The 15,857-nt window shown below is 43.9% G+C and overlaps 1 protein-coding gene across 3 annotated transcripts in view; it reads left to right on the forward strand.

Annotated features, from left to right (window-relative positions):
- TNS2 (tensin 2) overlaps positions 1-15,857 on the forward strand; it is a 186,609-nt gene that overhangs the window by 130,253 nt on the left and 40,499 nt on the right. For all 3 annotated transcript variants that reach the window (XM_040425785.1, XM_040425787.1, XM_040425786.1), the window contains exons 11-12: positions 1,083-1,166; positions 11,907-12,019. In XM_040425785.1, coding sequence (XP_040281719.1) covers positions 1,083-1,166; positions 11,907-12,019 — 197 coding nt within the window. The remainder of the gene's footprint in view (positions 1-1,082; positions 1,167-11,906; positions 12,020-15,857) is intronic.

The raw sequence follows: 15,857 nt of genomic DNA on the forward strand, positions 1-15,857 counted from the left end.
GATGTGTATGAGGGAGTTGGGGGAGATAGCTATCTGCTGAACAAACGTTAGGCTGATAGCTATTGATTGTGTATGGGGGCTTTTACACAAGCCAGTTCCACCTCTGTGAAAGTAGTTATTGTATATCTGGATACTGGCCTCAGGGTTATTTTCATGTGATTTTACTCACAACTAGCTACTGTTTTCATTTGACTCTAGTTGTTACCATTGTAAATTAAATTAATCTGACATGTTAAAATGTCATCCGAGGTCATCAGCATCAGAATGAATGGCCTCCCATTGTCCAACTATTATCATTATCATGAAAGAATGATATGCTGTGTATCACCACTCTGTACTATCATAGGCATAATAATCACATTGCAATTTGAACCTTTGCAAAAGCATAGCATGTAAACCCAGACCTGAACGGAGTTATAGTTGGGGGAACCCCAGGGAGCATTACCTTTAAGACTGCTGGATTTACTTCAAGAAGAAACGGCACTCCCATAGCTACATCAAAGGCCTCTCACCCAGGCAACCAGTGCCCCTTCTTGTGTAGAGATGGGTGTCTCTTCCTTTTGGAGGACAGTCTGGGTCAGACATTGATTTACAGGGAAGGTCACATCAGAGAGACAGATTTCGTCCTTTTTTTAAGGAGAGCTGATTTGCTGCCTACCTTTTCTTAGGAAGCATTGCCTGTAAAACTCCCTACTCCAACTGAATCTCCATAAGCTGATGTACACACTATACCAGATGCCATGAATTAATATGTATCTAAGGTCTATTGCATACTGTATAATAGTCATTGGCAAATGTGGTCCTTCTGCTATTGTATTTCCAAAAATGCCTTGCCAGCAGCTGGAAGATATAGGTTATACATAGAGTCAGCGAAAATCCTAGATGCCAAGTAAATGAACAATTTCATAACCGCATGGACTGTTTTTCTTTATAAAGTAACATATTCTATTTCCATGATGTTGCAGTTTGTGTTCATTTTGTCATTTTACTTTATGAATTGTTTCCACTTCGTGCTTCGTCCTGTATCTCCCTTCTTCCCTTCGCTGTCAGTCACACGCATGGTTTCCGTTTCCTGTTTGCAGTGTGGATCAGGCACTCAGCACTTTGGCCATGCGAAAGTTCTGTGAAGATAAGGTCTCTTCATCGCTTCATCCATCCCAGCGCAGGTCAGTGCAGAAAAACTGGTAATGTCAGTAAACCCGAGAACCGTAGCATTATTCACGACTCACACCCAATTGCAAAACACTTCAATAATGTTTTTCTACCGTGCATTTGGGAAATCAGGACCTTTTCCTGTTCTAGAAGAGAAATATTCACTTGCCCGATTTCCTGTTATCAGAAGCAGCAGAATGCTTTTCACTGAACTGGTTTCCTGTGATACAGATTGGCAGAATAAATCTTGTTTCCTTACAGGAATGACAAGGAAACTTCTAGTCAAATGGTGTAATATTAATCTGATCTGATGGCAGTTCTCTCAGACCTGAAGTCTAAAGAAAAACTAAATGAATACCCCATAGTACTATATGATTCCTAGTTTTTTCAGTGTAGGTGAGAATATCAAGACATTTTGATCTTCAGAAGAGTTGGATATTACCCAATGAGCCTCTCAACATGTCTCATAGACCTTATGAGTTGGCAGGGGCACACATACCATTGTTGAGGTAACTAGGAGCAACACACTATATGTGCAGGGTCTGCTCTCCTGAATATAGATGCCCATAAGGCATAGGTAGGTTTAGAGTAGGACCTGCCTGACTGATACCATCTTGGTGTGGGTAGGCGAGCACAGATGTGTTTTGATCAAAATATATTAGCTGAGAGTCTCAGATTTTAGTATTAGAGTGAGGGTTTAGTCCATATATTATGTTTGCATCTATTGTTTTAGTGCATTATTTTTTGTGATTTTTCTTTCATTAATGTAGCCATGCACATCCGCATATTCAGCTATCATATCGTGCAGGATGTTTTTTCTCTTTTTCTGTGATTTTTGATTAGAGTCATATAAAGAAGTAAGGACCACTATGATGAGCCCCATACTCTCGATAAGTTACGTGATAAACTGGCCCACATACTATTCCCGCACAGGGGCTCCCCACTGTCTATGTCTGTCCCATGAGTTGGTGATATATCTACACATTTGGTCAACTTATAACATACAGCATCAAGTTATCATCTTTATCATACATGTTTATCCACCCTTAAAGGAGATTTATGAGATTTGAAGAAACATGGTGCTCCTGTCATATTGACTGTTGCCCAGGGACTGTCGCTGAAATTTCAACAGTCTCATTTTAGGTAATAAGCCGGAGCTGCAATATTAGACACAGTTCATGGGACTTTGGAAGGAAGTAGCCATGTTTATCTTGTCTTGTACCTGCCCTTTAAGCCAACCATTTTGGAAAGATGTGTTGTCGATGTCAAAGGTTGCTGAGACATTTGCCAATTCTAAGACCTCATCTACACAAGTATGGTCACCTGATTCCCATGTAAAGATATACAATAGTGTTATATGCAGACTTCAGCAAATGTTTTATTCACACCCAAGGTTTGTGAGATATCGTAAGACCTTCAACAACCTGTGCTAATATTGCAACTCATGCTTAATGGTTGCAAACCTTTTATTGTTAATGTGAAGGTGAAGAACCAGGTACATTGCACAAAGGCTTTCCAACCTATTAACCATTTTGTTTTGCTTGTGAAGAAACTGTGAAGAAAACAGTAATATTTATTAGCTTTCTAAGTGTAGAAAACCACTATTCTCAACATGGTAGGACTATAGCCTGGAGGTGTTTTGCATTCCACATAGATGGTCTCAGGTTCAAATCCCAAAATATTTATTTTCTTCAGTTAATTTTTTCTCCCTCATTTAACAAATAATAAAATTTATAGAAATACAAATATTATGTGTATGGCAAAATAGTCTGATGAAAGTAATGCTGTACCTGCTAGGCTATAAGTAGTGTATATTATATCATGCTATGAAAGGGAGGAGGTAAGTGTACAGAGCACAGGGGCATTACAAAAGCAGTGCTCCAAGGACTCAGTCCGGCCCCCTGGTGCTCGAATTTGCTAATTTGCATATGAATAAAAACAAACACTTATCTCTACAGCTGTTTAGCATACGGACAAAAGAAAGGTATTATGCTATGACAACAAGAGATGAGTGAATTTTTAAAAAATTCGATTTGGCCGGTTCGCCAGATTTTTCTGAAAAATTTGCTTCGATCCAAATTTAATCGTGGCGAATCGCGTAAAAAAACAGTTATTTCCAGGTGCAGAGAGCCTTTAGGGTGTAGAACACTGCGCCTTGCAGTAACACGCATAGGGAGTGTGCGGTGGTAGTAAAACAATACTGTGAGTCAGTATGACAAGCACATGACAGGCGTCGCTCTTAGAATCACTGCACACTTCACTTATTTGGGCAGTCACGGGTCCAACACTGACCAAATAACTCAAGTATGAACTCAGCCTTACAGGTCGATGTTTGCACCAAGAAGAAGCGCACACCTTTTACATTGTCGCCAGCTGATTCCACATAGATGTCTACAGAACCTGTTCTGTTACACGCTTATACAAGTGGGGCCCACCCGGACAGAGTGGAGAGGGTGTCAGCAGTAAGTTTGTGTTGACGTTACTGATTATTTTGCCCTTCCTCTGATTCGTCAGAACAATAACCCACAAAAAACGGATCCAGTCTGTGGAGCATACTCCTTCGCTCGGTCAGTATTTGCTCAATAATCCATCAGTATTGCTAATGCCAAAAAAACAGGAGTGGATGTAAAACAGAGATGACACGTGAATGGAATATTTGTATGTCCTGTGTTTTGTACCCACTTCTGCTTTTGGCTACCAAATCATAAGCCAAATATGATGGGACCATACAGGCCTTACAGCTGCTACACAGACAGGATCCGTTGTGCGTCTCATTTTTCCTTAATACTGACAGATCAGAAGAAAGGTCAAATAAATAATTATGTTAGCCAGGCCGAAAGGCAAAATAGCGGCCCAGTCTTGAATTGGGGAGGGTGGGAACAGCATGAGAAGTCCACAGAGTGGCCCTATGACATAGTGGTGAGGTGGAAGTAGCATGAGTAGGCCACAGAATGGCACAATGAGAGAGTCTGAAGGTGGCGGAAGCATCAGGAGGCCACAGAGTGGCAAGGTGACATAGTGTGGAGATGGCAGTAGCAGCAGCAGCATCATCAGGAGACCACATAGTGGCAAGATGACATAATATGTAGATGGCAGTAGCAGCAGCAGCAGCAGCATCAGGAGGATACCATAGAGTGGCAAGGTGACATAGTGTGGAGTTGACAGCATCAGGAGGATACCACAGAGTGGCCAGGTGACATAGTGTGGAGTTGGCAGCAGCAGGATACCACAGAGTGGCAAGGTGACATAGTGTGGATATGGCAGCAGCCTGAGGAGACCACAGAGTGGCAAGGTGACATAGTGTGAAGATGGCAGTAGCAGCAGCAGCATCAGGAGGCCACAGAGTGGCAAGGTGACATTGTGTGGAGATGGCAGCAGCATGAGGAGACCACATAGCAAGATGACATAATGTGTAGATAGCAGTAGCAGCAGCATCAGGAGGATACCACAGAGTGGCAACGTGACATAGTGTGGAGTTGGCAGCAGCATGAGGAGACCACAGAGTGGCAAGGTGACATAATGTGGAGATGGCAGCAGCAGGATACCACAGAGTGGCAAGGTGACATAGTGTGGATATGGCAGCAGCCTGAGGAGACCACAGAGTGGCAAGGTGACATAGTGTGAAGATGGCAGTAGCAGCAGCAGCATCAGGAGGCCACAGAGTGGCAAGGTGACATTGTGTGGAGATGGCAGCAGCATGAGGAGACCACAGGGTGGCAAGGTGACATAGTTTGGAGTTGGTGGCAGCATCAGGAGGCCACAGAGTGGCAAGGTGACATAGTGGGGAGTTGGCAGCAGCATGAGGAGACCACAGAGTGGCAAGGTGACATAGAGTGGAGATGGCAGTAGCAGCAGCAGCAGCAGCATCAGGAGACCACATAGTGGCAAGATGACATAATGTGTAGACGGCAGTAGCAGTAGCAGCAGCATCAGGAGGATACCATAGAGTGCCAAGGTGACATAGTGTGGAGTTGGCAGCAGCAGCAGCATCATCAGGATACCACAGAGTGGCAAGGTGACATAGTGTGGATATGGCAGCAGCAGGAGGATACCACAGAGTGGCAAGGTGACATAGTGTGGAGATGGCAGCAGCATGAAGACCACAGAGTGGCAAGGTGACATAGTTTGGAGGTGGCGGCAGCATCAAGAGGCCACAGAGTGGCAAGGTGACATAGTGTGGATATGGCAGCAGTATGAGGAGACCACAGAATGGCAAGGTGACATAGTAAGGACATGGCAGTAGCAGCAGCAGCATCAGCAGGATACTACAGAGTGGCAAGGTGACATAGTTTGGAGATGGCAGCAGCAGCTGCATCAGGAGACCACAAAGTGACCCAGTAACAGAGTGGGGCGGTGGGTGGCAATACCAGAACCCGCTGATGAAGGTGGGTGAAATAAGGAGCACTTGGCATCAGATGTGTGGCATCAGGCGGGTTGCAGCATCAGAGTAGTAGCTGAGGCAGGTAGCCAGAAGAAACCGGTCTCTTTTATCAAAGTGTTGGTGTTGCACCATGGATGATCTAGTCTGATGCATCCGGAATTGGTGGTTGGAAATCCTGGCTGATCCACCCATGATTCATCTTGACAAAGGTCAGTCTCTCCACATTTTTGGTGGACAGGCAAGTTCTCCTTGGGGTAACTATGGCCCCCGCTGCACTAAAAACCTGCTCTGATGCCACACTACTGGCCAGGCAGGACAGCTTTTCCAGGGCAAACTCTGCTAGTTGCGGCCACAAATCCAGTTTGGCTACCTAGTAGTCCAGCGGATCTTTAATGTTGGGTGGCAGGGTGCTGTCCAAGTATGCCACCACCTGCTGGTTCAGGTCCTGCTCCAGGTCAACCTGCTGCTGGTGAGTAGTTTCTTCACTATGCGGGTGAAGAAAGCTACTCATCAGTGATTGTAAACTCAGGCTGCTGCTGATGGAGCTGGTACTGCTCCTGCCACCTGACCCCTCCCCAGAAGCCATTGCAGTTGAACGTGAGCGCAGAGGTCCCGGTCAGACCTGCGAGACAATGGATGTGTCACGACCGCTAGCCCAGCAGCAGTCGTGTCGCACCAGACGGAGGGGAAGGGGGACCCTTATCTACTGATGGGAAATAGAATGGCCACCCCTGACTAACCCTAAGCTGGCACCTGTCTGCCCTGATACCCTAGACGGGGTGTGAACCCGTGCGGCGAGCAGGATGCCTAAACCCTCAGTCGCCCTAACAAGACTGGACTGGGGAAAGGCCGATGGGAGTGCTAGTCACCATCACTCACGTCTAGGAAAACAACAGGGGAAGACAGCAACAAACAAACAACAGCAGAGATAGACTTATCCAGTCACGAGCAGAGAAGGCGATCCCAAACACGACAGTCCACGCCGGACAAGAGCTCCACAGCAACACCATCAAACGATCTCCTTCCAAGGTCAGAGTAGCACTGGAAGTAAGGACTATATCTGGCAATGACTGCAAGTGAAACTGAAACTAATATAGTAGCTGGGAGTGGCAGACAGGACTCACCTGAGAAGGATGCCTACAAACTCCCAGTCAGGACAAAAAGGTTCACAAGGCAAAACCTGGATGACATACCCTGAACCACGGAGCAAACTCACAAGCTATCGCGAGTAGCAAGTCGCTGCGACCTTCTCCTCCCAGACCTGTCTGGATCAGTCACAGTCGTGACAGGATGATGGCGCAGCGGCCAACTGACTACATAGGATGTCTCTGTAGTACAGTTTGTCCTCCCTCTCCGTGGGTGTAAAAAAGGCCCCCATTCTGGACTGGTAGCGAGGGTCTAACAAGGTGGAGAGACAGAAGTCATCCCTCTGCCGAATGGTGACAATTCAGCTGTCACTACGCAAGCAAGTGAGCATGCATCTTGCCATTTGTGCAAGTGACTCAGAGGGAATCCCTGTCTCCATCTCTACTGCATACTGCCACGGTGTGTCCGAGTCCTCTGTCTCGTCTTCCTCATCGCCCTGTAGCTCCTCTGGCTGCTCCTGCTCCTCCTCTCCTGTCAGCTGAGTAGAAAAACCACCCATTTGGCTACACATTGCCTGTACTCCAATGTCCTCCTCCTCTTCCAGTTCAGCCCCCACAGGGCTCATGTGGCTGTGAGATCGAGGCGTCACGTCTCCTGTCCCCTGACCAGCCATAGTTACCAGCATCTGTTCCAGGACATGAAGCAGTGGAATGACGTTGTTCATTCCGTAGTCCTGGCGACTGACAAATAACGTGGAGTCCTCAAAGGGCCTGAGCAAACGGCAGGTGTCACGCATTAGCTGCCACTGGCTGACATCGAAGTTACACAGTGGAGTACTCCTGTCTGCTTGGATCATCAAAAAATCATTGATGGCCTTTCTCTGTTCATATAGTCAGTCCAACATATGGAGGGTTGAATTCCAATGGGTGGAAACGTCGCATATCAGCCCATATTGGGGGATGGCGTTCTGCAGCTCAAGGAGGTTGTGCTTTGCAGTGTACGAGTGGCTGAAGTGCATGCAAAGTTTCCTGCCCATTTTTAGGATGTCTTGCAGATGGGTGGAAGACTTCAGGAACCGCTTGACAACCAGATTGAACACGTGTGCCATGCAGGGCGCATGGCTCAGCCTTTTTTTTGACGCAGCACAGACACCATGTTCTTCCAGTTGTCGGTTAGCATGGTTCCAATTTCAGTTGAAGCGGAGAAAGCCAGGATTCGATTTCTTGATGCATCACATGGAGCAGTTCCTCCCCTGTGTCACTCCGTTCGCCAAGGCAAACCAGGTGCAGAACAGCGTGACACCGCCGAGCCCTGCACATGTGATATGCTGGAGGGGCACTTTGACTTGTCCCTGCAGTGGAGGCTGAGGACACGGTGGAGGATGAGGAGGCAGAGGCGGACATTGTCACAGGACCAAGGGCGTGACAACCTGGAGGCGGAAGCGGCGTGTCCTGGCCAAGTTGCTGGTGTGGCTGTGCAGGAACCACATTTACCCAGTGGGCCGTAAAGGACATGTACTGTCCCTGACCATAGTTACAGCTCCACACGTCGGCGCTGCCGTGCACTTTGGCAGACACCGACAGGCTTAAGGACTGGCCCACCTTCTGTTCGACATATTTGTGCAGGGCTGGTACTGCCTTTTTCGCAAAGAAATGACGGCTTGGGATTCTCCACCTTGGCTTGGCACAAGCCATCAGTTCTCTGACAGGTGCAGAGTCCACCACTTGGAAAGGGAGGGACTGCAGGACCAGCAACTTGGACAGTAGCACGTTCAGCTTCTGCGCCGTTGGATGCGTGCACGCATACTGCTGTCTCTTGGCAATCACTTCGGTGATCGATTGCTGACGGAATGACTGATGCGGAGTAGGAGCAGGAGCATCTGGACCAGCAGAAGATGGGAATGACAGACAGCTCCCTTCGGCTGAGATGGAGCCTTGACTGGCTGAAACCGGGTGCGTGCCAGCGGTAGCTGAGGCAGGCTGGACCACCACATCGGGGCCATGGCTCTCCCAGGCCACTGAATGGCGATGCTGCATATGTTGACGCAGGGCCGTAGTGCCAACATTGGCACCCTGGCCACGCTTCACCTTCTGCCCACATATTCTACATGTGGCCAAGTTAACCTCCTCTGGCAGCTTAATAAAAAAACTGCCACACGGCTGAGTAGGTGATTTTTTCCCCCAACAGTCCGGACTGACTGACTGCTACTGCCGCTGCCTCCGTGAACCCCTGCACCACTACTTCCCGGGCAGGTAGGCTGCTGCAAAGCAGGTGGTCTACCCCAGGCACTTTTGGCTCCCGACCTGCAACTGCTGCAACCCTGCTGCTCCCAGCCATGCTACAAGGCAGCTGGCTCAGCCTCTGCCTCACAGACAAGCTGCCACCCTCTTTTCCTGATGATGATGAAGCCCCTTCTGCACCCGGCTCCAAAGTGCAATCGGCGTCATCATCATCAAGTAGTGTCTGCACGTCACTGATGTTCTCCTCAACGGTCTCTGGGTCAGGAGCCTGACCGCTCGCAACACAAGCTCCTGCGCCACTCTCCTCATCACTACTTGCCCTCCTAGCAGAGGAAGCAGCGGATGCCTCCTCCAGATATTTTTCTTTTTTTATTGAAATACGCCCCTATACGCTTTCACCAGAAATAACTACAACGGTGAAGTGCGTATATATTTTTCTATTTTTACTGTAATACGCCCCTATACACTTTAAACAGAAATAACTGCAACAGTGCAGTGCGTATATATCTTTCTTTTTTTTACTGTAATACGCCCCTATATGCTTTCAACAGAAATAATTGCAGATGTGAAATGCGTATATATTTTTCTTGTAGTTCAGAAATACGCCCCCTATACGCTTTTACCAGAAATAACTGCAACAGTGCAGTGCGTATATATTTTTCTTTTTTTACTGTAATATGCCCCTATATGCTTTCAACAGAAATAACTGCAACAGTGCAGTGCGTATATATATATATATTTTTTTTTTTTACTGAAATACGCCTCTATACGCTTTCACCAGAAATAACTGCAGAAGTGAACTGAGAATATATTATTGTTGTTGTACTGGAATACGCCCCTATACGCTTTCACCAGAAATAACTGCAACAGTGCAGTGCGTATATATTTTTCTTTTTTTTACTGAAATACGCCCCTATACGCTTTCACCAGACATAACTGCAACAGTGCAGTGCGTATATATTTTTCTTGTTGTACTGAAATACGCCCCTATTCGCTTTCAACAGAAATAAGTGCAGAAGTGAAATGCGTATATATTTTTCTTGTCGTACTGAATAGGATACTAAGATATAAGCCACTAAAGACTTTTCAACATAACACTTGCAGCCCAATAACAAAAAGCTGGAATGACAGAGCTGTCTAATGACCATTTGGAATCCCAAATAATCGTTCCCTGCACTTGTAAATCACTTTCCTATCAATGTCCCTAGCGCCCTCGAACATCTCTCCCTGCACTAAGATGCTGTGAAATGATTCCTCCCTATCCTTTCCCTGCACTTATAAATAGTTTTTTCTGTCCTTTTTTTTTCCACAGTGAGGTTTTTCCAGTTGCTGTCCCTAGCGCCTTCACACGTCTGTCCCTGCACTCTGAACGCTGGAAAATTACAGAATCTAAAATGACTGCCGTATTTATAGGGCTGTGACATCACAGGGCTGGCTGGCTGCTGATTTTCTGCATGCAAGGTGATCCCGCCTTCCCAGAGTTCCTTACCCCATGTCCTCAGTCCTCACACGTGTAGCCGCCATTTTAGGAAAATTGCGATTCGTTACCATGAAGCGTGAGGATATTTGCATTAGTTGCGAATCAAATTTTTCCTGAAATTCGGATCGAATTCCACTTCGTCAGCTCCAATTCGCTCATCTCTAATGACAACCCTAGGGTTGATCATGCCGACAGAGGCTTTTTAATTTCTGATCATCATAGAAGCCTAATACAGTATATTCTCATACATAGTCTACTTTTATCTGCCTGATCTCCAGCAAAAAGCAGCCCATACATGGCTACATTTAAACAATAGATTCATTTGCACTTGCAACCAAAAAGTTCCTAGTAGGGTAGCAGGCAAGGGGCGATATTTGAAATATCCTGACCAAATCACTGGGCCAATAATTGTCCTGTTTACCTAGAAATTTGTGCACTTTGTAACTGTTAAGCAATAAAAACTCAAGGCACAATTTTTTCTCAGTTTTCTTTTATTATTTTGAGCTTTAATGGAATATCTTCTTGATCGATATTTTTATATAGTTGTCTGAACTTTTAATGGTCTGAACTCTTACATCGATTACTACAGGGAACATAGGATTAATTGTCAAAATTTTCTGACAATGCTAGGAATATTCAGAGTGCTGCATCCAGGCCGAAAACTATGAGAAATTTTGGTCATACCTAGTGCAGCGCCTGAAGGGACGCTGCATGACTTCTGTTTGCAGTTGTTTGAATCTCTGTGTTACGCACCATCCCCTGTGGCCCTGCACTAGGCATAACATAATGAAGCCGTTATATTGGCCAGCCTTGTAAGGATCAATTTAACCCAAACCAAGAAGCATTGTGATATATATATTTTTTGCTAGATGGCCATATATTGTAATAAAACTGATGGGTTGTACTGATATTTCCTATAGCAAATTGTTAAATTTATTGGAAATATGATGTATGTATGTTGTACTTGTATCGTCTTAAGAGACTGTTAAAGCAAGTCCTCAGCCTGTTACACCACATGGAAACAATTTCATCTTTTGGGACTATAATTTAGTTAATAGCCTCTCTGTGTAAATTGGCTAATGTCGAATTTTTCCTCACTTATTAGTTTGCGCGCTCATTTTGGAATATCTTATTACTGTTTTAAAGAAGGTCTGGCTGTTTTAGATGGAGTCTCTCTCTCCTTTTTAAAAATGTTTAATTTGTTAAATATTTTATTTGGCTTTATTTTAATGATCCTAAAACTTTTTTATTTTTTTATTTACATATCGCCATGAATTAAGCATGGGATTTTCTATACTTCTGCAATGATTTTTCTATATGTCCCATATTCTCCACAAAGTATTATTTTCCATCTAAAATAATGGATCTCAGATGGAAATAGCTAAAACAGGTGCAAAATTAGCATAACTGAGCATAATGGATGCTTAAAATACAGGATCCGTTTTTTTTTTTTTGTCCTTCGCCGGATCAGAAGAAAGGAAAATGAAACAGTGATGTGAACCCGAACTTACCATGCTGAATAGCTTAGATTGTTGTCACCCACTTTCATTGATGTCTTTTCCTGCAGGTATATCAATTATTTTGGAGGATTGTTATCAGGGACCATAAAAATCAGCAGTGACATGTTATCATTACAGTATGTGCTGCTACCCGTTATCCCAGCACTTCAGAATGATGGAGGTAAGTTTCCGTAGCATCAATTCTAACTGACAGATCATAGTATAAAATATTACTGTCCATAAATATATGTTATTTCACTAAAGCTACAGAGATCCTCTTTTAATGACTGAATGCCTTTAGAATATATTTCTAATGTTCCATTGAATATTAGAGGGGTTGTCTTAACTGGATAAACCCATCTCAGGACGAAGACGTATTGTGATTAGGGTCTAGCTCCTCCAGCCTTTGTGATCAGATGATATCACTGGAGAGAAGCCGCATGTGGTGGTCAGAACATGTCGCATCCATGTAAAATATGGTTATTGTGACTCCACCAGTGTAGAAGCTACACTTTGGCAGCAATCTGATCAGGCTCCTAGAAGGAATCTCAATAGGCAATGTAGGTAAATTGTAAATCTTACTGTGGCAGGCGTAGCACTATGAAGTGCCTTTTGTGCTGTGGCATTAGAAAAATGTTGGTATCTCTGACTTTTAGTCTAACCAGACTGTCTATTACTCTGTAATTCCTCTAGCATCGTTCTATAGAAACAGTAGGTTTAAAGAGCACACCAAATGCTTGAAATAACTTCTTTATTAACTTCAACTTTTCTTCATATAACACTGCTGCCTCCACAGCAGATAGTCCATGTACATAACACGTGTTGAAAAGATATCACAAAATGGTGGTATGATTAAGATGGTGGTTCAACTGTTCAATATTGTCATTCAACATAAAATGGTGGATATATTTCTCTCTTGAGTATCTTACTCTCACTTTAAGTTATTTAAGCACTTTATGATCTCTCTGAGAGGTATATCTGAGTCTAACAGTTCTACTAACTAAACTGGGTTTGCAGTTTGCAGTAACTATTTGCAGATTGGTTGAGTATGATCTGGTATGGTTGTATGCAATTTGGATTGCAATATGGAATTTGAATTGTGAACTTTGTAGTTTGCAATTGTATGTTTGCAATTGGTGGAACTGTAAGTAAACACATATATATCTAGTTCAGTATACAGTTCTAAACACAATACTAACAATATGAACATTATATAACAGTTTTAAATACCTTTATTGGCCTCGTGTTCCCATAAAACTCAGCTCTCAGTGGAGTGAATGTCTCTTCAGCACCTGTCTCTGGTGAATAATGATTCTAGCAGCAGGAGCTGGGGGAATTCCCAGACAGGCTGTGTGTGAGGCTGGCTGTGACTGGTGAAAACTCTTGCTGTGTGAGAAGCTGGCTGTGATTGGTCTAGACTTCTGCTCAGCAACAACAGATTAACACTATACTTTCTGTTGTTTCTGCTGTGTCACTGAGCTTACCTTTCATTACCAAATGAATATTGAAGGCATATTATCTTTTTCTGCTTCTGTGAACACAAAATATATAACAGTTAAATGACATCCAAAACATGATGTCACAGTAAATAACTCTGCTTTTGTCTTTAACACATAAACATAGGAACTGTATTAAGGTTATTAGCAGGTTTAGCTGTATACACATCTAAGCTATACTAGCAACCTAGGACAGGTCCTAGCTGGGCAGCTACACTTACTAATAATATAATACCTGACTTATATGTAGCTTCTCCTCAGGGGCGTAACTATAATTCATAGGGTCCCATAGCAACAAAAAAAAAGGGGCCCCACCACCTGGTCTAAGAAAATTAAAACAGCAGCATAAGGAGCATTAATAAATGTATGTATAATAGCACAGTATATCAGAAAACTCACATTATAACAAAAAGCCACTGTATTCTTATTCCCCACAAAAAGGTACAATGCTCTTATCTTGCACCTGATGGGTCCCCCAACTTCTGGCCACCATAGCAAATGCTATGGCGACTATAGTTACGGCCATGCTTCTCCATTTATTTCTATGGGAAATAGCTGGGCAACTTTAGATGCCATGTGATGCATCTGTTGGGAAAAGTTACAGCATGCTGCAAATCCTGGATTCTTTCACAGGCAGGACAACCAGTACAATAATGCCTTATCGGCAGTGCTGCCAGAATGGATGCCCAGAGCAATGGCAACTTTTCTCCCACAGCATTAGGGTACATACACACTCCGCTGGTAGATTTCCCAACAAATCTGTAGCAAATTCACAGCAAAATCTCATCCATTTTGCGTCTACTGAATTCCCTCAGGAGGTCTATACGGAAAAGCATTTCTACTCCATGTGGATGCACCCTTAGGCCCCTTTCACACGGGCGAGTATTCCGCGCGGATGCAATGCGTGAGTTGAACGCATTGCACCCGCACTGAATCCTGACCCATTCATTTCTATGGGGCTGTGCACATGAGCGGTGATTTTCACGCATCACTTGTGCGTTGCGTGAAAATCGCGCATGTTCCCGCAACGCACCCGCACCATTTCCCGCAACGCCCGTGTGAAACCAGCCTTAGTGCTCCTGGATAGCAGAAGTTAAATCTATTGTGCCAGACTGCTGCAGGGCATCAGCGAATTTTGTCTGGCTGCACGCTCTTTCACATTGGTTGGTTTCCTCCCTTAGGTATAAATGCTATTCTTACTTGAAATAGGTAAAAGCATACATCTATAAATACTTATTCTATTTAGTCTTTTATTTTCAGCCTTTTAGTTTTATTTGCTTCTATTCTCACTTTTTTTTTCCAAAAATGACTGTAGAAATTGGACACCGTTGTCATCAATATCTAAGAACAATTCTACCTCACAGACAGCTTTTGTTTTTTCTCGTTCATGTCATACTATGCAGTGTTCGGGTACTTTCATAATGCATTTTGCAGTGCAGAAGTTTTAGGCAGGTGTGAGAAAAATTCTACAAAGTAAGAATACTTTGAAAAATAAAAGTGTTAATACTTTATTTTTTATCAATTAGCACAATGCAAAGTGAATGAATAAAAGAGAAATTTATATCAAATTAATGTTTGGGGTGCCCATCCTCTGCCTTCAAAACATCATAAGGTCTTCTAGGTATAGTTGCGCAGAGTTTCTGAAAACACTCAGCAGGGAAGTTGTTCCAGTCATCTTGGAGAACTAACCACTAATCTTCTGTAGATGTAGGCTTGCTCAAATCCTTCTGTCTCTTGATGTAATTGGATAATATTGAGATCAGGTCTCTGTGAAGGCAATGTCATCACTTCCAGGACTCCTCGTTATCCTTTATGCTGAAGATAGTTCTTGATGACATTGGCTGTATGTTTGGGGTTGTCCTGCTGCAGAATACATTTAAATGTATGAAATGTTTGAAAACATTCTTACTGTGCAGTATTTTTTTCATGCCTGCCTAAAACTTTTGAACAGTACTGTATACATTGGGAGAATTTCCCAACATATACCTCCTACAGAGGCTTACAACGGATGATACTATAGCCACACATGTTAAAAAAAATATGTATACTGTATGAAACCACCTTTAGGTAGGCAGGTTATTTCCATGGCATTGACTTTGTTCATTCTTCTATATCTATCAGATTGCCAGGGAGGTGCCTGCATGTTTTCATGGCTGGACTATTGGGAAACTAGGTCTATTCTGCATGCGGTGCTAAGTTTCTCTGTAATTGTTCCACTATTAATTTCGGCTTACATGGTGCTCATTATGCATTTGTCTTAGGCACATATGTTTCTCATAAATCCTGCCTTCCCTTGACATCTGCTTCCCAGATCCATAGCGTTAGCCTCAACCGTATTAAAGACTCCACCTTGGCCATTGGATGTTGTGCCAGACATTGACTCCCTCTGCTCATTGCCATGTGGAATTGAATACTTTCTAGCATCCAAAATTAGTTTGGAAAAACAAAACCCTAAATGAATATCACCATGCCAAATGTAATCCAAACATATGCAGCTAAGGCTTGTTTCCATACAGCTAGAAT

This window comes from Bufo bufo, chromosome 3, assembly GCF_905171765.1.
Source record: "Bufo bufo chromosome 3, aBufBuf1.1, whole genome shotgun sequence".
NCBI classification, from domain to species: Eukaryota; Metazoa; Chordata; class Amphibia; order Anura; family Bufonidae; genus Bufo; species Bufo bufo.